General features: G+C 35.5%; 1 protein-coding gene across 1 annotated transcript in view; it reads right to left on the bottom strand.

The window, feature by feature from the left end:
• The window catches only part of PROS1 (protein S), a 70,921-nt gene that overhangs the window by 18,408 nt on the left and 27,002 nt on the right, over window positions 1-25,511 (bottom strand). Inside the window, exons 4-10 of the mRNA XM_025914125.2 lie at window positions 18,086-18,172; window positions 15,221-15,343; window positions 14,990-15,121; window positions 11,202-11,327; window positions 8,568-8,689; window positions 5,809-5,924; window positions 2,570-2,759 (exon numbers count right to left, since the gene is read on the bottom strand). Coding sequence (XP_025769910.1) covers window positions 2,570-2,759; window positions 5,809-5,924; window positions 8,568-8,689; window positions 11,202-11,327; window positions 14,990-15,121; window positions 15,221-15,343; window positions 18,086-18,172 — 896 coding nt within the window. The remainder of the gene's footprint in view (window positions 1-2,569; window positions 2,760-5,808; window positions 5,925-8,567; window positions 8,690-11,201; window positions 11,328-14,989; window positions 15,122-15,220; window positions 15,344-18,085; window positions 18,173-25,511) is intronic.

Genomic DNA, 25,511 nt, shown 5'->3' with positions numbered 1-25,511 from the left:
ATTTCCTTATTATTCTTAAATTTTTAATGTCAAGTTGTATTCAGTTTACAAAGGGAAATTTTATGTTTTATTTAAAATATGGGCATATCATTAAATAATAGTTTATTTTTAATAAGAATCATAAATATAGAAGACAAAATGTATGGAACTGAATAGCTAGCTGCCTTCAATCCAATCCAGAATCCTGCCTCTAACATATCATTCATGGATAATTCATTAGTAAACACTATCTGCAACTCAAGATGTTAGCCTTGCAGGTAAATATTTACCTTCTTTATATATATTCTATATTACCTAAAATGTATCTAAATTCTCCTCCAAACAGGTGACATTTTCAATTTGTATCAATTGATCAGAAAAATTCTGTTTGCTCTCTTTTGCTGAAAAAGTAATTTTAGTGATTTTTAGATAGGAGATGTGGGGACACGAGGCAATAAAATGTATTCTTCAGGAGTGCCTTGGTGGCTCAGTCGGTTAAGTGTCCGACTTTGGCTCAAGTCATGATCTCGTGGTCCATGAGTTCAAGCCCCACTTCGAGCTCTGCACTGACTATGCGGGGTATGCTTGCCTTTCTGTCTTCCTCTTTCTGTGCCCCTCCCCTGCTCAAGCTTGCCATCTCAAAATAAATAAATAAACTTAAAAAAATGGGGCACCTGGGTGCCTCAGTCGGTTGAGCGTCCAACTTTGGCTCAGGTCATGATCTCACGGTTTGTGAATTCGAGCCCCACGTCAGGCTTTACTGACAGCTCAGGGTCTGGAGCCTGCTTTGGATTCTGTGTCTCCCTCTCTGTCTCTGCCCCTCCCCCACTTGTGTGTGTGTGCGCGTGTGCTCTCTCTCTCGCAAAAATAAACATTAGAAAATTTTTTTAAAAAACTTAAAAATGTATTCTCTAGGACAGTGGAGGAATAGCTGTATGAGCCAAGTATTCTACGTATAGATGCAGTAGGAAAGATGTAGCGGCAAAGCTACGCTAATGAGAGCATTTGGAGAAGCCAGAAAATTTTAGTGATTTCTCTGACAGTTGCATCTGATCATGCGCAGACACTGTTTGGTCAAGAGTCAAGAGCCCCGGGGCACCTGGGCGGCTCAGTTGGTTAAGCATCCAACTCTTTGTTTTGGCTCAAGTCGTGATCTCATGGTTTGTGGGTTTGAGCCCCACATCAGGCTCTCCACTGACAGTGTAGAGCCTGCTTGGGATTCTCTCTTCCTCTCTCTCTACCCCTCCCCGACTACCCGCTGTCCCTGTCTCCCTCAAAATAGAATAAATAAACTTAAAAAAAAGTGTATTTAAGAGTCCAGAGCCCCAAATCTATGGCTATCAAAGGACAGATAGCCCCACTTTTGGTAAACCATATCTGTGTGCAACTGTGCCTAATTTGCTACCTGTACTGTAATGATTTCACATTATATTGTATTAGTTCATAAGGCATCACCTGTTAAATTGTGAGGTACCAAGTAAGCTCAAGAGCAAGGAAAATCTCTTGCCATAGCTCTAGTGCCTTGAACTCAGGAACTTAGCATTTTCATCAATTCTTTGTTTTAAGTTGATTTATTTTGAGAGAGAAAGAGACAGATGGCACATGTGAACATGAGTGGCGGAGGGCCAGGGAGGGAGAGAGAGAGAATCCCAAGCTGACTCCGCACCGACAGCACAGGGCCGGATGCAGGGCTGGAACTCACAAACCCTGAGATCAATGACCTGAACCAAAATCAAGAGTCAGATGCTTAACCGACTGAGCCACCCAGGAGCCCCAGGCACTTAACATTTTAGAAGTGCTCACTAAAGGCTTAGTTAATATATGAGTGCACGAGTGGGTAAATAAAGAAATGAAATAATGTAGTGATGATGTCACATGTCTTTTCAATATAGACCTCTTGCCAGATCCCACAGGCATATAAAGTGTCTCTTTTGGGTACCACGTTCTAAGGTGAAGCTGATTTCTCAGTTAGAACCTGCTGAAAACAGCAATGACTCTTGCAGAAAAGAGTTCTCCCCATTATAGATGAAAGTAATCCCTTCACGAAAACTTCCATTTTAGGCTCACTTTTAGTGATCATCTAAAAGAGCACTGTAATTGGTACTGGCTGGTATATACTCTCTATACAAAATGGTTCCTTATCTATATGCTAATATTCAAAATTGAATTAATTACTATATGTACTAGTCTTTCGATGTGTATTTCTATGTTACTATTGCATTTCTCTTTCATTTAAAAAATATTGGTGGCTATTCAGTATTTTTGTCCTTGATCAGTAGTATCTTTGCATAAACTGTTATGCCCGCTAATAACCTATAGGAGAGACATCAATAAGTCATTAAAAAAGGTAAAAAGTTACAGAGTAGTTTAAGCAAATAACTGAAAACAATGTTACAAAAATCCTAAATATATTCTGTGACATTATCATTTCTCAGACTGTTTCAAGGATTTACAGCGTATGTAGTATACTTCATATAACATCAAATAAATCCAACTCCATTTTGATTTGGTATCACCATAGAAATAAATTATTAATGATGTTAAACTGTGTTAAAGTAGAGATATTCTTCCTAAAATCTATAAAACATACCGTATTCCATAAACCATTATTAATAACTTTGCCTCCAGTTGTGATTTTGGTTGTATATTCATTCTTAAACTGAATTTCAATCTTTCCATCACGAAGAGCAATCAGGAACCAACATGAGTGGTCAAGAGATTCTGCGTACAGGATAACACCTTCTGAATCATAGGTCCGGAAATCAAATTCAGCTGAAAATCTATATAATAGGCAAAGAGACAGCCTTAACAGAGAAATAGGCAATGCTTAATGCATTATTCTTTTTCTCTTATACTAGAAACAGTAATATGTTGAAAGAGTCAAGTATTTCTTTCTTTCCTGGAATTAGTAAAAAAGTAGAGCACAATTAGACTGTTCATGTGTTATCTCTGGCTCTGTGTATGCTCAAAATCAAGGTATTCTATTTTCTTTCGTATTCTTGGAGACTTTTTCTCCAGTGAACAGATGCTTTGGTACTTTTTCATCTCTTTTTGGCATTTGTTTTGCAGGTACTCTTGTAAATGCTGGAATTCATACATATGTACAAAATATTAGATATATTGTATCTCTCCTGGAGCTTTTTATACACTATATAATCTGATGTTAAGATTCCTTTTTTTTTTTTTTTTTTTTTTTGGCTGTACCCTTGATTAGTAAAAGATGTTACCATCTCATGATTGGTTTATACATCAAAAGGCCTGTTTTCCCTGTGACTTCATATATGTCAGGAAGGAATCACTCACAGAGATATACAAAACAGCATCTGGATGACTGCAAACATAATTAAGTCTTTGTGTGTGGTAAGAAAAGTAAAGTAAAAAACTCTTAGATCTGTTAGCTTGATTTAAAAAAGTTCTCCAAAGCTTTAATTGTATAAATCATTACACTAGAGCACATGGAAGGAGACCTGAAAAGATATAGTCTAGTCATATGTTTGGGGGTACCTGAGTTTGGGTAATGTCTGTTGCTATTAAGACACTGAGTATATATGTAGCTATTACAGGGGAGGAAATATCTTAGAAATGCTGGGTTAAAAACTAACATGTATCCGGGCCCCTGGGCAGCTCAGTCAGTTAAGCATCCGACTCTTGATTTTGGTTCAGGTCATAATCTCACAGTTTGTGAGTTTGAGCCCCATATCGGGCTCCACGCTGACAGTGCAGAGCCTGATTGGGATTCTTTCTCTCCCCCTCTTTCCTTGCCCCTCCCATGCTTTCCCTCTCCCTCTCTCTCTCTCAAAATAAATAAATAAATTTTAAGAAAAAATAACATGCATTGATTAGTGCCCTATGACACTGTAATGAAAATTAGCATTAACATTTCCAGGAAACCATCAAATCAAAATGATTGAAAAAAGACAGAGAATAGAAAAAAATAGTTGTATAACTGTTAGTCACTTGAATTAAATTAAAATAAAGGTGATTTAAGTTAAAAAAAAGTCAGGACTTCAGATAATTTGCAAGAAAGGCCAGAAAGAATTCCCATAGAGGCACTATATGCAATGGGGAACAGACTTAACTTCAAATAGAACAAAGAAAGGCTGATGAAATAAATGTTTTAATCTTAAGAATTCCAAAGAAATATTTTAAAGAGGTTAGGTGGAGGGAAGTATGTTGGACAGATAACAATGTAGTAGGGATTTACTGAACTAAGATTATTTTGTTTATTTACTTTTGCTTAGGATAAGGACCTCTATTCTCTTTCATAATCATCACATTTTGCTGATGTGAAGCAGGTATTATCTTGTCAAAACCCAAATCTGCGTATGCTCAGGATCTTCCAGAAGTTGATCCTCTTAGGGAGATAATTTCCTTCTCTTTGCAAAATCATGCTACACCAGTAACACAAAGAGTTGTGTTCTACATTCTTTCTGTCTGGAATACATCAGCATACCCCGGGGAACAATTCATTCTTTCTCTGAAGTTTTGTAGAATGAAAAAGAAGAGTGAATTTGTTAACTTTAGGGTGGGATAAGTATTTGATCATTGGAGACTGAGCTGAAGGAATTTGAAAAAAAAAAAAAAAAAAAAAAAAAGGAAAAAAGCCACAACAAAGCACTAGATATTTTTTGTGTTGGTTACCAGGTGGCAGTTTATAAACAGTTCATCAAGTTGTATATTTAAGATACGTGTTTATTTCTATACACATATATATATTAAACTTCAATAAAAAAGTTTAAACTATATAAATAAAGGACAAATAAATACTGGAAAAAATAATAATTTGGCTTATGTTATTCCGTGTTACAGCCCAAGCTATTGTGAATTGTCAGAAATGAATCCCCCTGACAGTGACTAAAGGTATGCAATAATTAACCTTTTTCTCTCTCATTCTCATTATTATCTTAGCAAGGAAATGTTGTCTCCAGTCTATGTCACTAGATGACATTATTTGCTCTGAGATATTAAAGGGGAAAACCAAGTCTTGGTAGATAAAAGAGTGTTGAAGGAGCACAATTACATTAGTGAATTTTAGAATAATGTTCCTTAAGGATACAATTTCTATGAATTTAGTTGAATTATTTAATGAATAATCATTCATGTATCTAATGAATTAAATTGTCCATATGCATGCTTATCTAATTAAAATATTTTAAAATATGGATTCTGTAATCAGTCTTAAATACATTCCCTTTCTATTATTACAACAAAATTCTAATTTCCTTTTTTCTAGTTTCAATCATATATGACTCTTAGAAAATGTGATAATTAAAGGAGAACCATGACTCTAAATCATCAACAACTATTCTTTCCCTAGACACAACCTAACTACAGGAATAGCAGATAAGCTACTCAGACAATCAACTAAAATCATGTGATGTGGTTCTTTAAAATACCACTTACACAATCTTATGAATTTTCCTTAGTAATTATGAATACAGCTATATTCTGAAAGCAATACTTTCAGTATTTTCTTTTTACTTAGCTTTTATAACATGTATAAAGAAGAATGAAAATTTGACAAATATATTAAATCTACTTTCCCAACTTCTTAGTAAATTTGTATTCACTAGAAATGGAAAAAGGATGGATTAAGGTCCAATGATCATTGGGGAAGTTCAGCCTAGAATGACCCAAATGATTTTAGCATGAAAATTACATGTGTGAAGGGGTGAATTAACGTTAGGGTTCCCTAAATTATCTGATTGATAATATATCTAAATTATCTAATTGGGAGTGCAATTTCATACATTTCAAACCTTTTTGGTCACTTTTCTTCTGTCCTTACCTGCTTACCTCTAGAGATTATCACTGACATTAGTACCTCACCTGGTGATTTCCGGCAAACGAAATTTTAAATATAAAACCACCCCTACGAACTGCTCTGCCAAGTAAAGTAATTCATAATTTTTGTCAAGGTTCAAGGGAAGGCACACGGGAACAGCCTGGAGAAAAGGAAACAAAGCACATAAAAAAATGCATAGATTATTGCTTGCTGTTTGTGTCAGGTTATACATTCTTTCTCTGGTTCCTAGTGATCTTGTCAAATGTATTCTTTGGGATACATTAAATAAAGAACACCCTTGGTAATAAAGCAACAGCTTTTACTTCCTTATATAGTCCATAAGTAAAACCTCCCAGAACACATGTTTTAAAGTCTTGTTCAATGTGTGTGGCTTTATATTTCTGTCCTTAATATTTCCTTTGCAAATCTCAGAACAAAACACAACCTTTTCCTTCCAGTAACAACATGTATCCCCTTAACTAACTGCAGTTCTGATGCTTTCAAAGAATTACATTGGAAGAAAAAAAAAAAAAAAACTGGAGTCAGAAATCATGGAAGAATTAATATACCAATAAGTAGCATCTCATACACTCATTCATTTATTAAGAAAAAATTTTCTGAGCAAAAATATACTATCTAGACAGTGAAGCTGAAGTAGGGAAGTTGAAGGAAATCCATTTTAGAAAGGCTCCATTTCTGCTGTTTTCTTGCCAGGCCCTATTATTCTCTATTTCACTTTGAGTCTATATAGAAACCAAAGAAGCCATATTCCCACTCCAGGGGGGAGACAAGAAAGTTGATCATTTTCTGAATTTTGTCCTAGGGCCCCCAAACACCTGATAGCATCTAAGAAGAGCCAGATCCCAAACATGTTGCAGGACATTAGCCTCGGATAAACCCCAGCTGATGCTGGCATCAACACCCCCTACCTTCTATGATTGTAAAATAACGACTATTACCCACCACCACTTGCCTTTGATTGGACCCTATCCAGATTCCTGAAGGAACATGTATTCTGGACCCTTTCCAATATAAACCCCTAACCCTAAACAACGAAGAGACTCATTCTCTTTTCCTTTCTGTGTCCCCCAGACACTCTGTCTGCTATACTCTGTTATTCATGCTATTCAATAAACTCTGCTTTCACTTTCTCTGGTTTGCATTTGATTTCTACCCTTTGCAAAGCCAAGGGACCTCTTGGATGATCCCGTGGGGACACCCCGCCCCACCTCAACCCAGGTTCTCGGACTCAGCCTGACAGCATCAAAGAGAATGCCTAGAAAACCTAGATAGGATAAATATAAGCAAATAGATTGTGTTAGTCTCCAAGGAATTTACAAAAAAGTGATTTAGAGTCATTAAATTTAATATCAAGTATTTTTTTTCCAAAGAGTAACACCAAACATTAAAATGGAAAGATTTTGGGGTGCCTGGGTGGCTCAGTCGGTTAAGCGTCCAACTTCAGCTCAGGTCACGATCTCACAGCTTGTGAGTTGGACCCCCGCATCAGCCCCCTTCCTGACAGCTCAGAGCCTGGAGCCTGCTTCAGATTCTGTGTTGCCCTCTCTCTCTGCTCCTCTCCCGCTCATGCTCTGTCTCTCTCGGTCTCTCAAAAATAAATAAAGATTAAAAAAATAAAAAAAAAATAGAATGGAAAGATTTTTAGGGATAAGTTTTCAGGCATACATACAGGGATGTTCTGGGGGAACTGTGCACATGGCACGTAAACAACATCTCATCTCCTCTTAGAACTTTAACAAACCTATTCTAAGGAAGATGGTGATGTGTAACTACTATGAATACTAAAATAATAAAAGATTAAATTACAAAGTAGACATTCACGTGGCATGGAATTCCATTCAGTAAAATCAAAGTTACTACATAGATATAGTATAATCTCACCTTCCCTGTCTTTACCAAGGAGGTAGCATATATTGAATGTTTCATTCTTGGACATAGACAGTTTTGTCTTGCTAACAGATACAGAGGTTTGGGTATATACTTGATTAAATCATTATTGAGGTGGGGTTTTTTGTTTGTTTTTTGTTTTTTTTTCTTACTGTCTGCTTCATGATCATATAACATTTTACCTTCACTTATGAAAAGAAATGCCGGAGTTGGACCAAGAATCACTAACACATGATCCTTAGTTAGAGGGAGAAACGCTTCAGATGTTGACCTATTTATTTCAGTGAAGGAAAAGCTACCCCCAACATTCAATTCCTGGATCAATAATGAATTAAATCCAAGTAACTAAAAGCAAGTTTGAGACATACAGATTAACAAAATCAACCTCTCTGAATTTTGACGTACTTAAACCTCACTGAATCCTATCCTGACAGTTATTTCCACCTGAGATTTTTTGAGCCCTCTTGCAAGTACCAACATGACGAAATGTGATCAGACTCGTCAAGAGTGGGATAAAGTATACGTAGGAAAATGTTTCTGCTAAGGTTTCTACATAAGATTGTTTTCCTCACAAAGAGAAGTATGAACTTCAGCTTGTCTTAATTTTTTAAATAAACATACACATTGGATTTTGTAAATGTATAGGCTATACAGATGAATGCTCTCTGAACTATGACGTTGCAGCCTTTTTTAAACCTAGTCACTAATTATCCCCAATATTTATGGCTTACATGAGCAAAATTAGTAAATAGGCTGTGACTCTGAGTCTGCTAGATCTATAGCAATTATTATAGAATATCTGTATTTCCCCGACTTACCTCAGCTATATGGAAATAAGTACCCAGTTCTCTCATTTTAGAAAAGAGATGGGAAGTTTAATGTTGCAAAATGTTACCTCACAACTCTTGTGATCTTGGGCAAGTTTGAATCCTTTTTTCCCATCACAATAACAAGAGTAACCTCCAGGGTAATTGACACAAAGTTGAGCACACATGTTCTCAGAGCATTCATCCACATCTGGGGTAAAAGAGAACATAAATCTTAATATCTTCTAAATGTTCAATCCCAGAGGAGTATTCTGATGTTAGTGTAAGATAATCAGTGATAATAGATTCTTTGGTGAAAGGAATCTCTGTGACATGAAATCACATTTCAACACTTGGCAGAAATTTAAATCAGTTACAAGCGTAATGCCTATCTATTTTATACACCTAAAGCAACAAATGTAATGTATAACTTTCAGCAATAAATAATTAGTAAAAATATAACAACTACACTAATTTTCCAATTTTTGAATTTGAGGGAAAAAAGACTAAGAGTCTCAGGATAAGTATCATTTCTGACTAAATAAATTCCATTAAGACTGCTTCACCCTTCTTTTCTTGGAAGAAAAGAAAGGGAAGGGTAAGGAAGGGAGAAGAGAGGAAGGGGAGGAGGAGCAGATAGTGAAGAGAGGGGAAGGGGAAAGAGATCCCTTTTAACTGAGGGCTAATGTAATCGGGTATTAAATAATATCGAGAACATCTGACTTTCCATAATGCAGTGATTAACGGTGGCAATATATTTAAGGTTCTATCTTTATTTCTTATCAATTAAAAAAGAAAAACACACCTCACGGTACTATAATCTCCCATATCGTGAAATCTTTGATATGGCCCTGTCCTCACTCCATATTTTGAGAAAATCATTCTTGAAAAGTTGTAATGATACACTTCATCTAAAGTACACTTCAGAGCTACGTAGGATCCTTGATATTTTCAATGAATGCACCCTGCAATCTTTGAAAGTTCCCAAGTACATAAACGCATATATTCATGGCATATAAATTCCCCCATAAAAATGCCTCAACATACAACTCCAAAATTAGTGATCCCTTAGCATTAAAATTAATTGGCATATAATTCAGTGTGCCTGGGTAGCTCAGTCAGCTACGCATCTGACTTCAGCTCAGGTCATTATCTCACGGTTCAGGCTGACAGCTCAGAGCCTGAAGCCTGCTTCGGATTTTGTGTCTCCCTCTCTCCCTCTCTGCCCCTTCCCTGCTTGTGCTCGCTCTCTCTCTCTCTCTCTCTCTCTCTCAAAAATAAATAAACATTAAAAAAAAAAGAACCTATTGCCAAATCCAAAGTAATAAACGATTTACAAAAAAAAATAAATGACATATAAAGTACTCTGAATATTGTACATAGGTACCACACATGTATCTTTTTTTAAAAAAAAAATCTGTCATTCTTGAATAAAACTAAAATATACACAATGAAGTTGGCTAATAATAAATCTGAATATCACCACAGTAATTTCTATCTGGAGTCGTGGGAGAAGAGAGATGGTATGTGGAGGGCATAATTTTTGATGAGTGTATGGGAGGTAAAACATCAAAATATCAAGAGAAGCACATATATTTGAGAAAAAAAAAACCTATTCTGGAATTACTATTGATTTAGGCAAATTAATATAGAGAGGAATTAGATTAAAGGTTATCTCCCAAAAAGTAGATAGAGACAGAAGGTAGATTAGAGTTTAGGAGAGGAAGGGGGGGGAAACTTATTGCTTAATGGTTACAGAGTTCTGTTTGGGATGATGAAAAGTTTTGGAAACAGATAGCCTTGATGGCTCCATAACCATGTGGAAGCAATTAATGCCACTGAATTGTACCTTTAAAAATGGTTAAAAGGGTATCTTATATCATGTATACATATATATATATATACATGTATATACATGTATATATATATGTATATATATCTCCACTATGAAAAATCACTATTGATTTGATTAGTTTTAATTATGATATTAAGTTTATTTTGAAATTTTACAAAATTTAAAGGAGGATATGAGTCTATTTGCATATATCCATAATAAAAAAAATCCCCCAAATATCTAAGCCTCTGGGGCGCACCTGGCAGTGCGCCTTCAGCCAAATGAAGTAATGAGTCCAAAGGGCACTCCCAAATGCGCAGGTGCTGACAGTACTAATCAATACTTGTCAAATTTCTAGAGCTCAGTTATCATTTAATTATGATGAGATTTTCCTTTTACACGTATTTAATTATCACAAAACTACGTCATTTCCTATTTGAGAATAAATGACATAATAATACACTCACAGAAAATCATCCAAAAGCTTGGCATACACCTGAAGGTTTCTACCCATCCATGTAACACCCGTGTGATTTTTCAACTTATCTTTCATTTGCTTATGTTTTTCCTTCCAGGTTGAAATGCTTTTCGTCTTTGAATATTATTTAAATGATGTGAACGTATTTTTATCATCCACGGGAGATCTCCAATTCATACACAGCTTTGAGGGCAAACAGACTGCACAACCCCAGACCTAAAGACCATGTGTCTTACGTACTGTTATTCTGGAAGGAAGCCAATGACCCCCAAACCGGCCAAGCTACATCACGGAGCTTGCCATCGTAGAACATCTGATTGCCGATTTCACACAGAACCAGTGCTTCTAATAGGAAAGCAGGACTCAAACCCACCCTCTGCGCCATCAACAATGATACCACCACAACTCTACCTTCACAAGACTTTAATGTGGGGTTATATCTGTAGCCTTCAGCGCATTCACATTCAAAGTCTCCTGGAATGTTCTTGCACACAGCTGTGCCACAAATGTCTGGCTTCATTGAGCATTCATCCACATCTATAAGTGAAACCAATAGATTAAAAAAATATATTTTTTCCCATACCAGAGAATACTAGCAAAGAATGCTTGATTTGTGTTTCCTGGATCTAGTTTAACATATGTAATGAGAAAAGAGAGTGGCCTGGGAATAACAAAATTTTAAATCTGTCACCATGTTTTAGTTTACTAAATATGATTTCTTCATACACACATACAGGGAATTTGATGTTTGCTATGTTCTTTATAGTTACGTAAAAGGAGAGGGCTGTAGTTATTTTCTTATCTACCGGGTTACATTACATGAATAAATGGGAGAAAAGATTCACCATATTCTTAATATATACCCCTAAATGCATGTTTTTGAAGTATGTTCTTAAAAGTAGATTCACTCTGTATTATCACAATCATAAAAAATAAAAAAGAGGTGGCTCATCAGTCACTTTTTCCTTTGGAAATATACACTAGCTAAATCTGCATACTATTATTGTTGGTTAAAATATTCAAGAGTGATTCAAATTTAAAATGGAATTGAGTAAGGTCTCAAAGTATTTATAAAATCCCAATACAAACTTTAGTACTAAATTAATATCCAGAAATTTCAGACGCATTTATTATATTACATGGTAGAGTAGGAAATAAAGTATTGATTGCAGTTAGTCACTAGATAAAAACATCTATGAGAAAAACAAAGCAAGAGACAGAAATAGTTCAATGGAGATGTAATTATTTTAGTGAACTTCTCTCATCTGTAATCTCTGGAGACAGACAAGTTCAGAATAGGAAAAATATTTTCTACTCTAAAAAATTGAGAGTTTAATTTTTTCACAGACTAATAACCAAAATTTCAGATAATACTCTAGCTAAAAAAAAGCATGCACAGAAATAATTGAATCAATTCCTGTGGTAAGGGAATTTTTCTGTATCATGACTGTATCAATGTCATTGTCATAGGTGTGATATTGTACTGTAGTTTTGTAGAATGTTACTATTAAGGGAAACTGAGCAAAGAGTACATGGGATCTCTTTTTATAATTTCTTGCAACTGTATGTGAATCTACAATTACCTCAAATAAAATATTCATTTTTTTAAAGAGCTATAAAATCCATATTTTTAAATGAAAGTAGGGGCGCCTAGGTGACTCAGTGGATTGAGCGACCAACTTCAGCTCAGGTCATAATCTCATGGTTTATGAGTTCGAACCCTGCATCGGGCTCTGTGCTGACAGCTCAGAGCCTGGAGCCTGCTTTACATTCTGTGTCCACCTCTCTCTCTACCCCTCCCCTGCTCACGCTCTGTCTCTCAAAAATAAATAAACGTTAAAAATAAAATAAAATAGGGGCGCCTGGGTGGCGCAGTCGGTTAAGCGTCCGACTTCAGCCAGGTCACGATCTCACGGTCCGTGAGTTCGAGCCCCGCATCAGGCTCTGGGCTGATGGCTCAGAGCCTGGAGCCTGTTTCCGATTCTGTGTCTCCCTCTCTCTCTGCCCCTCCCCCGTTCATGCTCTGTCTCTCTCTGTCCCAAAAATAAATAAACGTTGAAAAAAAAATTTAAAAAAAAAATAAATAAAAAATAAAATAAAATAAAATAAAATAGTAAAAACATATGACTAAAATTATTTGGTTTCAGGCATATTGCAGAGAATTACTTAAATCATATGAGTCCAAGTTATAGTACGTTGATTTTATTACTCTACACTGACATCTAATGTCTGATAAAAAGTTTCATTCTTCCATTTTTAGACAATTACTGGCAACTTGATCTCAAGCATATCCACATCTTGGCAAAGGCCTTATTGTAATAGCTATACACATATTCTTCTATCACCTAGTTTACAGATAAAGACTGTAAATCAGGATGCCTGGTTGGATCAGTCAGTTAAGCATCAGACTTCAGCTCAGGTCATGATCTTACGGTCCAGGGGTTCGAGCCCCGCATCAGACACTGTGCTTGGAGCCTGCTTTGTATTCTGTGCCTACTTCTCTCTCTATCCCTCTCCCACCTCATGCTCCGTCTCTCCCTCTCTCTCTCTCTCTCTCTCTCAAAAAACAAACATTAAAAAAAAACAGATTAATAAGAAAAAAATATTTGAAAAAAAGACTGCGTAAATGAAGTATACCAGAACACATGTTCTGGTCATCAGGGACATTCTATGTGTGAGAACTTCTTGTAATAATTTGTATACATGTGTATTAACTCAATGGATAAGAATTAAATACCTTTTAATTAAAAATATAAGTTACAACTTCTTTAGAAGAACAGACCATTCAAGTACTAAGATGCAGAAGTATAAATGGGTATTATTTGCTTATAGAATGCATATGGTTCCTGCATTATGATGGCTTTCTATAATGTGTTCTAACAATACTGGTATTCTAAATTTCTAACTTCAAACAGACCTTCAAATAGGCAGATGAGAAAGGTGTATAGTCACAAATTGGGACAATGGTTCAGGAATAATTGTTAATGAATGCAGTTCACTTTAGAGTCATTTAACTGCACCTTAAATAATATAGTAAATTATACTAAACATTATAGTACGATGAGGGACAGATCATCTCTTGAATATGAATTCAATCTGGGGATTTCCCAAAGCAGATATGAATAAAGTTGAACAAGGATACTTTATGTTTTAACTTACTAAATTTTCAACCTCACAGCAAAAAGAAGAGGAATAGGAGGAAGGAAGAAGGAAGGAAGGAAGGAAGGAAGGAAGGAAGGAAGGAAGGAAGGAAGGAAGAATGGAAGGAAGGAAGGAGGGAAGGAAGGAGGCATGGGAGGGAGGAAGGAAGGAAAGGGAAAATTGCTCCCAATTTCTAAAGGCAAAATTTAACTCCAGGCTGGGAAATTTCATTTTTAGTCATCCACACACCTAGCACAAATATTTGAATATTTACCTATGGCAGATAAAGGAGTCAAATAGAAAGGACAATAGGCAGAAAGAAAAAGTAAAAATTGAAGGGAAACATAAAGACAAAGAAAAACAAAAGAAATACACTAGTAAAATGACTTACTGAAATAACCTGACAGGAATTTTTTTTTAATCTGAAGGAAAAAAATAGTTATGACCAAAGATGAGATCTTAAATGTATACAGAGAAAGAAAACAAGTTCTTCATCTTTCCCAAAACTGCAACAGGAGATAAGGTGCAAGAAGGTTTATACTGGATACGCAAAAGGTATTTCTAACAAGGAAATACGACCTACAGTGGGAGAGGTTATGAAGGATTGGATTATGGTGCACTACTTTGTATAGATGGTGTATACTTTGTATAGATGTTTACCTTATTGGAATAAAGGGCATAATATTATAGTGTCTGACAAAACTACCAACAATGGTTTTGCAAAGACTCTAGTAAGCAAGGATTTGCACTGAGACTTCACGTTATCACCATTTGATGAAATTCTTTATTCAAACGTGCACAGGCACACACACACACACACACATACACACAGTAAGAAAACAATAAAATACTCAGTAATAAAATACAATAAGAAAACACTGAAAAATTCTATAAATAACAAAATATGAGTATAAACATTAACCTAAAAGGCAGTCCCCTAGTATCATAAGGCTTCAAGGTGGATAATAACATATACATATTAGAAGCACTTAGAACCAGAGAGTTCCAAGCATTTTCTGGGGGAAATTCCTGTAGCGGAACTTTGCTCTCACACTTACCTTTACAGTCCTTCTTATTTGAAAGCATAACAAAACCACTTTTACAGGAACAGTGGTAACTTCCAGGTGTATTATCACATATCTGACTGCAACCTCCATTCACATGTGAGGGATCTTTGCATTCATTTATATCTGAGAAGGGAAGAACAGATTGTTTTCAAAGAGATAAAGCCTTTGGAGACCTTCCCAGGAGGTCACTCCGGACGAGCCAGGCGGGTTTACCATACGTACCATGTTCACACTTGTCTCCTTGCCAACCTGATTTACAAACGCAAGTGAATGTAGCTTGGCCATCTTTGCAGCTCATATATCCATCTTCATTGCATGGTAGAGGACTACACTGGTCTGGAATGGCTGAAGGAGATAGACAACTATTTAATTTTACCACGCGCCATGGTAAAAAAAAGAATTATATGCCCTTTAATAGAAATCCTGTGCACGAAGCCTGTAATCAATACCAAAAAAAATTACAACCCCTTCCTTCAAGTAACACTTTTTCATAGAAAAGTGAGTCCATATTTATTTTTTCTTCTATGATTGTTTGCCTTGTTTTCCAAACTCCACATACGAATGAAGTCACATGGTATCTGTCTTTCTCTGACTGACCTACCTCACTCAGCGTAATACTCTTCAGCTCCGTTCACGTTTCTGCAAATGGCAAGATTTCATTCTTTTTTAAAAAGAGAGGCAGACCATGAAGCCGCCTTTTGACTATAGAGAAGAGGCGGATGGTTGCCAGAAGGGAGATGGGTGGGGGGATGGGTTGAATGGGTGATGGGAATTGGAGTTACGATTGTGATGAGCGCAGGGTGTTGTATGTAGGTATTAAGTCACTACATTGCTCACCTAAAACTAATATTGCTTTTATGTTGGCTAACTGAAATTTAAATAAAGCATTAAAATAAAAAGGAAATAAAAGAAAGAAAACACATAACTTCCTGAAAAAAAAAAAAAAACTGATTCCACTAAACAAACCTTTATAATTATTTTGCAAAAGGGAACTACTTCTTTATTTGCAAATATAGACAGTACTTAACTGCAATTTGATATTTTTCATATAAATTATTTTATTTGATCCTTAAAATGATTCAGTGAGGTGTGCAGAACAAATAAAACTACTCAGTATCAACAGAAAATGAATTTGGGACTTCCAATTTGACTAAGAAGAAGTAACATGGACTAGATTTATCTTCCTGCTCAAAATACATAAAACAGTGGTTTCCAGACACTGGACAACAGGTAGCAGAGTATTGGTGATGCCCAGGGGAAGGCTATTTTCTTCATAAAATGTTATAGCACCTTATCATGATCTTAAAAGATATGCCCATTTGCTTCTTTTTTTTTTTTTTAATTTTTTTTTTCAACATTTATTTATTTTTGCGACAGAGAGAGACAAAGCATGAACGGGGGAGGGGCAGAGAGAGAGGGAGACACAGAATCGGAAACAGGCTCCAGGCTCTGAGCCATCAGCCCAGAGCCCGACGCGGGGCTCGAACTCACGGACCGCGAGATCGCGACCTGGCTGAAGTCGGACGCTTAACCGACTGCGCCGCCCAGGCGCCCCTGCCCATTTGCTTCTTTACTAATTTGTGGTCTCTCTCTCTCCACTAGACACTGCAATGGTCCCTTGGTTCCTGTACATTTCTGTTCCTCAAGTCTTCCTAGTTAATTCTGCAAGTTCCTTCCATCCTTCTAACACATTTCCCTTTGCTTAAGTTAGCTAAGGAATTTTCTGTGACTTGCAAAAAAAAAAAAAAAGTTTAAAAACTAACCAAAACCTAATTACCCAATTTTTCAACAAACATCCTCATAAAATCATCAAGTTTTTTGAAAAGTAGTAATAAAATAGGTATTAGTTACAATGATAGAAAACAAGCTAATTAGCAAGTTATCAAATTATTTTCATATATTTTGGTAAATTAAAAATAAATAAAGTATGGACGCCTGGGTACCTCAGTCGGTTAAGCGTCTGACTTCAGCTCAGGTCATGATCTCACAGTTTGTGAGTTCGAGCCCCACCTCTGGCTCTGTACTGACAGCTCAGAGCCTGCAGCCTGCTTTGGATTCTGTGTCTCCCTCTCTCTCTGCCCCTCCCATGCTTATGCTCTACCTCTGTCTCTTAACAATAAATAAACGTTAAAAATTTTTTTTAATTAATTAATTAATTAAATAAATAAAGTAGGGGTGCCTAGGTGGCTCAGTCGATTAAGCGTCCAACTTAGGCTCAGGTCATGATCTCACAGCACAACAGTTTGAGCCCCACATCAGCCCCACACTACCAGCTTGGAGCCTCACTGGGATTCTCTCTCTTTGCCCCTCCCCCACTAGGGCTTTTTCTCTCTCTCTCTCTGCCACTCCCCCACTCACACTTTCTCTCTCAAAAAATAAACTTTAAAATAAATAAATAAAGTATGAATTAAATGTTTGTTCAGCAAACCGTTTTACCTGTGTAATTAAAACCAACTTAAAATTAGAGAAAATGCAGATAAATGAATATTTAGATAATGCCGATGCTATATGTACAATGTTCACTAGATAAACATCCCAATTTACACCTTGCAATTTCACCTTTGTCTCTTTGACTCTCAATTGGGAAAATGGGTAATGAGAGACAAATAATCTACCAGAATTATCACTATGCCCTATGTGAACTTTAGGGGGAGAAGGCTAATTTGATATTCAAACAGTTTTCACATTTATGTTACTGATGCCAAAAGTTAGAAGAATAAACATGGCTCCACTTTGACCTATCAATCAACCGTAACATTTGGTCATACTACATGATTATGCAACAACATCCAAAATAAAACTGTTTGGGAATAAAATTCTGAAGTCAATGACCTAAAGCTTAGTAAACAAGGAACACTGTTCAATTTAAACCTTAGGTGGAATATTTATTTTGAGTAAAAGAGCAGCATATGCATTTGAAAAAACACTTTTCCAAATGATGTCAAAAATATCTCCTTGCTGGGCATAACAAGTCTTGTAGGGCTCATTCGTTGATTTTAAACATCAGTTATATTTACATGGTGCATTTACTTGCAGATTTTTATTTTGTTTTGTTTTGTTACTCAAATGGACGACAGCGGTGCTTACCAGTGACACAGCTCCTTAGATCAGGGTAGGCATCGGTTGACTGACGTGCAGCAGTGAACAATCCAGCTCGGAAAGAGCCAAGACAATCTGGAAACACAAATGTAATCTTAGAGTAGATACATTTACCTCATGTGAAATCATGGTGGAAGTAGAAATTATCCAAAGTGATAGAATATTTATGTTCCTGTGGATTTATAGGATTCAGCATTCAAAATGAACGTGATGGAAACATGAGCCCTAAATGTTTCCATCCACCTTTTTGAAAAATTAAGTATCTATAAGCAAGATGACAATACATACAGATGACAATAAGGAAAGACAGGTTTATGGAAGCTTCTTCTCAGAGAAGAACCTTAAAGCAAGAAGTGAAACGATCTTAGGTTAACAAAAAAATTTATTCGCAAATAAGTCTATGTTCTTCATTCCACAGCAGAGACCTAAAATTACTCTCAAATCTGTAGATCAGAGCCTGGTTTAAAAGCATCTATAATTAAATCAATAGACTAACTTAGTGTTTCTAGTCACTGTAGGCAACTTCTACTTCTCCTAGTGTTGCATATAGATTAATATAATAATATTTGTGTAATGCCTCAGTATTACAAAGTAGGTTTACTTCATTCATGTTATTCCTCACTACAACTCTGGGAAATTAAAGCAAACTGGCAGCAATAACAGCTGAAATAACAGATAAAATACTTATATACTTAAAAAATAAAATAAAATACTTACTTATATACTTTAACTAGGAGTCATTTAGTCTCAACAACATAACATTTCTTAATAGTCCCTCAAGACAACATTGTATAAATATATATGTATGTATATATACACGTATATATCTTACTTCACTGTACAGCTAATCACAACTTACTAAAAAAGTGGTATTTTTATTGTCTTTTGCTAACAACCCCCAAAATCAGAAGCTTAAATAACAACTCCATTTTAGATTAAATTTTAGGTCAAATATTTACAAAGGGTTTGGTTGGGCTGTTTGTCCCTGCTGCACATAAGAGTCAGCCAGGGTGGCTAGGATCGGAGGATCCACTTCCCAGATGGTTTTTCACTCACATGGCTGACAGCTCAGGCTCCTTGGCATTTCTCTCTATACACATGTCATGTTTCAGGGCTTCTCACTGTGGTTGGGTTTCTCTTAGCAGGCTGGTCCTAGAGTGGTACTTCTTTCGTGGTAGCTAACTTCCAAGAGGAATAAAGCAGAAACTGCCAGGCCAATGAAAGAGGCATTTTGTCACCTTTGCCACAGTCAACTGATCAAAACAATCCCAGGGGCCATCCAAAGTCAGGGGGTAAGGGGGCACTATATTTTTATGAGCACTTCATGCTGCTGCATAGAAGTTACTGTTTCTAATTTATTGCTTGTTAATAAACATTACTCCATGGCAAGCAACGACCATTTTTATAATCCCCTCTACCAATGAAAGATACTCAGGTTGCCCCCAACATCCCACCTCCACAGGTGCACTGTGATGGATATCTTCATATGTGTCTCATTAGTATATGCATAAGAAATTGATACCTGGGGGGTCCAGAATTGTGAGATCATTAGATAGGCAGGTACTTTGTGACTCTCTAGAGGTGCATTCCCACCAGAGAGCACAAGAATTTCCATATCTTGGCTGTCTAATTTTTGCCAGAATAGGTAATAAAGTGACATCGCATATTGTTTTTCTGATTTTTAGTGAGATGCAGCATACCGTTATGTCATCTAAAAAACTTTTGAGGGGCACCTGGGTGGTTCAGTTGGTTAAGCCTCCAGCTTCGGCTCAGGTCATGATCTCACAGTTTGTGGGTTTGAGCTCTGAGTCGGGCTCTATGCTGACAGCTCAGAGCCTGAAGCCTGCTCTGGATTCTGTGTGTGTGTGTCTCTCTCTACCCCTTTCCTGCTCATTTTCTTTCTTTCTCTCTCTCTCTCTCTCAAAAATAAACAAGCGTTAAAAAATTTAATAAAGAAATAAAAAATTTTTGAGTTTCCTCCTCCGAAAATTTTCATTACTTACTAACCATTTTTCTATTGGCAGTTATTTATCGTTCATGTGGGTTTGCAGAAATTTAAACATTTATAAATATCATCTCTCATTCTGTTATCTGTCTCTTAAACTTTTACGTCTCTTTTAAGAGAAGTTCCTAACTTTGTTGTCATCAAATTTACCAAATACTGTGCCTTATGGTTTGTGAATTTGCAGGTGTTTTTCCATGCTGTTGATTACAAAGATATTACAAAGATATTCTACTATGTTATTTCTTTAATTTCATGGTTTGTCTTTAACATTTTTGTCTTTATTCCACCTAGAATACACCATTACATTTGGTGGTACTTAGGAACCCAGATTTATATTTCTGGTTAGAGTTAGCCATTCTCCCCCACACCATCTTCTCAACAACCCACAGTGATGTGTGGTGTCATCTTTATCAGATATTAGGTTGGCATATATACATGGGTCTCTGAACTCTCTAGGTTGATTAGTCTACATGTTCTGACAATATTATATGGTTTTCTTTATAGCTTTGAATTAATATTTGATGAGGTACTTCCTCCTTTTATATTTTTAAAGGTTTATATAGACATAGGTGAACTTTTATTCCCTGATTTAAATGCTAAAGTGAACTTACTGAATTCCTTTAAAAAATCTGAAATTCTAAATGGGATTGCTTTGACTATATAGATCAATTTGCAGTTGATCTCTCTTTAGCATTACTCAATTCAAGATCATGAAATGTCTTTCCATGATTTCAGTTCATCCTCTATATCCTTAATTCAAGTTTAAAAGTTTTTTCTATAGAGATCTTACAGAATTTGCAGCTATAGAAAAAGGTATCATCTTTTCATTTTCTAGTGGACTACTGTTTGTGTAAGAACTACTACTGATTTTTATAGGCTAGTCTTAGAGCTATCTAAAAATCTCCTATGTGTTCTAATATATTGTCTACAGATCATTTTTATTTCTAGGCATATCATTGTATCAGTTATAATTAATGCTAGGTATATACTTTGCCCATGAGCTATACAATTCCTATTTCTTTTTCTTTCCTTATTTCATTGGCTATAACTTCCAGTGCTTCTCTTCTTGTCCTCAACCATAGACTATATCTAAACTTTATCCAGTAAGTATAATTACTGCAGATTTTGAGTTTTTCCTTCCTTCTTTCTTCCTTTTTTTCCGTCCTCTTTTTCTTTCTTTCCTTCTTTTTTTCTCTCCAGTTGTGTGTATATCATTAAAGTGACCATACATGGCAATTTTCCCAGAACAGTCCTAGTACTGGGTAGTATTGGTCCTGGACAAAAGTATCAAAATTTGTAAATTATGTGGTTATTCTGTATAACCTTCACCAAGTTCAGAAAGTTCCCTTAAAATTATAGTTTGCAAAAAGGTTTTATAATTAAGCTCTAAATTTTATCAACTGCTTTTTCTGTATGAACTGAAGTAATAATATACTATTTACATGGATAATTACATTGATAGATTTTCTGATGTTAAACCACTCTTAAATTTCTGGAATAAACCTAATTTATTATGATATACTCTCTTTGATACATTTTAGATAGATTGGATATCATATTATTTTCTTGTGTTGTTCTTACCTGATTTTGACTTTTTAAAATTTTTATTTAATTTTGAAAGAGAGAGACAGAGCATGAGTGGGGGAGGGGCAGAGAGCGAGGGAGACGGAATCCGAAGCAGTCTCCAGGCTCCCAGCTGTCAGCAGAGTCCAATGTGGGGCTTGAACCCACAAACTATGAGATCTTGACCTGGGCCGAAGATCATGACCTGAGACGCTTAATCGATTGAACCACCCAGGCACCCCTTACCTGATTTTGGAATCAAGATTATACCAGCCTTTCTGAATAAGCTCACAGCATAGAATCTTATTCCCTCTACTAGGGCAATTTTATAAGAGAAAATTTAACTTTTTTTTTTTTTTTTTTAATTTGGAAGAAGTCATCTCTAAAACATCTAGATCTAGGAGATCCGGAAGAGGGCTTTGGTTGAGGTTTTACTTTTTCACTAGTTATTTATAACCCAATTATCTATATCTTCATGTAAAATTATAGATGTTTCCTACTTTTCTAGGAATGTATCCATTTTATCAAGTTTTCAAATATATTTTGGTATAGCTGTTTGTATTCTTTTGTGATTATATTTTATTTTATGACACTCTTTATCTTACCATTATAAATTCAATCAATGTTGGACTTCTAGTATTTCTTCTTTTTATCCTACACCTTCTATTTTGGCATTTCCTCTTTCCTTCTTTTTCTTTTTCCTTAATTATTCTTGCTAAAGATCAGGCTAACTTAATAACCTTTGCACCAAATGCAATTTTGCTTTTGTGAATGTTCTCTTTTGTTTTGTTTTCCTTTTAACTAATTTCCATGTCTATTTGTGTTATTATTTTTTGCTATTCAGTGTCAAATTTAAGAATTTTTCTTGATTTGTATGTTTAGGTCATCTTGTAAATTCTCCAATGTGTTTTTTCACTGCTGCTTCAGAGGTCACCACCCAGTCCCCACACACACTAGGTAAATCCAGACTTCAGCTTACCCATGGATTCCTCACATTTCTTGTTGTTTTTCATTTTATGTTGTTATCATTAGGGCCTGGAATGCCAATGTTTCTCCTGAGATGATTTTAAGAGAAGGAGTCAGCAGTTTGGGCTAGTTCACCAACTTGGCAAGAACTAAATAACTAAAACTTATTTCTAACGTTTATATTTAGGCTCAGAATTAGCATTTTTCCAAAAATTTTCTCTCCCATTAATAAAATCATCCATTCTATCAGGTGATATTTTAAAGGCTCATATAAATGGTAGAGTTATTTATTCTATTTTCTAAGGAAAGAACACAACTCAAAAACTTATGTTTGTATAATGAAGCCCCAGAGTATTTCTGACCAAATTCTATGTTTCCAGTGCAGCACATAGGATATGTGGATAAATTGAACCACTTTCTAAGCCTCTGAATCTCTAAATCTAAACACTGCCCACTGTGTAAGTATTAGTGGTCTAATTTCTTAGGCGTCCTTATCCTGCTGCAAGTTTTCTGAATGAGCTATGATAATTAGTAAAATTATGTTAGATTTACCAAAGACAGGATTACAAAGTTTTTGTTTGTTTGTTTGTTTGTTTGTTTGTTTGTTTCCAATTAGGGCCATTGGCCTCTAGAATGCACATAGTCAAATGACAGAAAGGTTTAAGTTAGGTAGAGCATTTCTTTTCTGTTTTCAGCAGTGGGATTCATTGCATATGCCTATATAAATAACTAAAGACCCAAATATAAAATATGAATCAAAAAATAAAACATAATAAAAAGTATATATTTTTTATATTATGAGTTGGTTAAATAATAATACTTTACATTTCAAGACAGTTCCATGCAGTAAAAAACCTATCTGCATACATATACTTATTTGTTATTCCCAATAGGTCCAAAGTTAGAAAATGTAATTATGGTGTACATTTAAATGCAGAACCTGAAAAGCTAAATAACTTGCTTAACCTGACACAGTAGAAATTTTTAGACCTAGGAGTAGAGCCCACATCTTGTGTTTTCGTTTTTTTTTCCTTTGTTTGCACTTGTTTTTTCTACCAAGCTGCCACATAAGATAAGCAAAGAAAAAGTTGAGTCGAGCCAGAAAAGAGGAAGTTGAGAAGTATAAAAGGAGAAAAAAGGCAAAGTATTTTATTAAAGGCACTTCCCCAGAATACATAATACTGTATTAAAATGTTATTTATCTTCATCCAAATATACTCTGTGATCAAAGGTCTGTGCTTCTAGAGTACTGATATCTGCAGAAACACAGCTTCATTACATAAACCTAAGAAACAAGAATTAATACTATTTTTTAAGCTTTTAATTTTTCATAGCCAAATATTATCTTTTGTTTTTAAATAAAATATGTAAATTCCTACCTAAAATTGAGTAGCTGAAGCAGCCTTGATATTCTAATTTTTCTCCATTTTAACAGTATAAACACTTAGTTTTTGTTTTAGAAAGTGAGTAACTTTACATGTATAACTTTACAAGAGAAGAGAACTTTTTCATGGATGTGTATCTATACCCCATTGCTCTTTAAGATACGGCAGCTAAAGATTTTAGAGAATCTTGCTGCATTTTCACATCTATAGACATGAGTAATATTACTACACAGTTTTTATAGTGTCCTCTTTCCAAATTTGAAGGAAACTGTTTAAGTTTGTTATCAGCAGCTAGAAAAGGGAAGGAAAAAAAGAAAATGGGAATAGAGGGGGAGTCAGGGAAGAAAACTAAAAAGGACTAGCATAACATATTCCTCTATGTACTTTCAAAACATCATCTCATGTTATTTCTTGCTAGAAACGTATTGGTAAATTGCTGTTATCCATCTGACCACTGAGAAAACTCGGGCTCCTTCAGGTAAAGTAATTTTAAGATCTTGCAGTAGATACGTATTAGATTGGAAATTATAGAAAGAAATTATAATAAGTCAGCTGGAAAACACCCCGCAGCCCACAGAACATGGGTTCAAATGGGTCATGCCATGAAGATCTAAGAGATACCACTGAACTGATGTCTTACAACTGTTAACACAGGTAAAACGAGATGGAGTATATTGCAGTTAAGTCTCCTTGGCTCAGGATATGCCACATAAGTAAGAATTCAGACCGTCATGGATACAAAACATGTAAGAGTAACCACTTCAGGAATTATGAAAAAGGGCACGTGGTTCTAAAAGGGTGTTCTACCCAGTAGTCTTGGGCTCTTCTCTTGCTAATTGTCCTGAAGGGAAAATATAAGAACATACCATCATTTCAGTATAAATCTTCCTAGGAAAAGGGGAAAAGTATAAATCTAAAGACCATCTAAAGATGGTCTCTGAAACTTCAGAAGCAAAACAAAAGCAAACAAAAAGTAAAGCCCTAAACTATAATGAAACCGTCTAACTTCAAGAGAAATGCATTTAACAGAAAAAGTTATTTGCAACATTATATTAATAACTCTAAGCTGCATAGTTATTAATGCGTATAAGATCACATTTCTACTATTCTTTCTCCAAGGAAGATTTTTCATTTCTGCAGTGCTTGAACCCTCAAATTGGTTTGGATAAGAGCTGGGTGGAAAGAGGTACAAATGGTGAATATTCTGAGCCTAAAGGAGGAGGGAGAGCATGCCTGTGTAGGTTGGACCTACAGAGAATTCCATCAGAAAAAGGGGATTTTTGCAGATTTGCAAATTATAGTCTACTTTTATTGTTTGGAAATATTGACAACTTTCCCAAGTAATATTAATATATCTCAACATTTGCTTAAAGCAAACTGGAGCCTTGTTACCTTTCATGTCTATTGAGTTGAAATCATCTAATCTATTTGGGTGTAGAAATACCACCTCCCTCCTTGAGAATCCAGAATGGTATCCAAAGGCAAAACATGGGTA

This window comes from Puma concolor, chromosome C2 (genome assembly GCF_028749965.1).
Source record: "Puma concolor isolate L17-30 chromosome C2, mPumCon1.1.hap2, whole genome shotgun sequence".
Classification (NCBI taxonomy): Eukaryota; Metazoa; Chordata; class Mammalia; order Carnivora; family Felidae; genus Puma; species Puma concolor.
The sequence above is the reverse complement of the archived record's forward strand: the minus strand, read 5'-3'. Positions and strand labels throughout refer to the sequence as shown.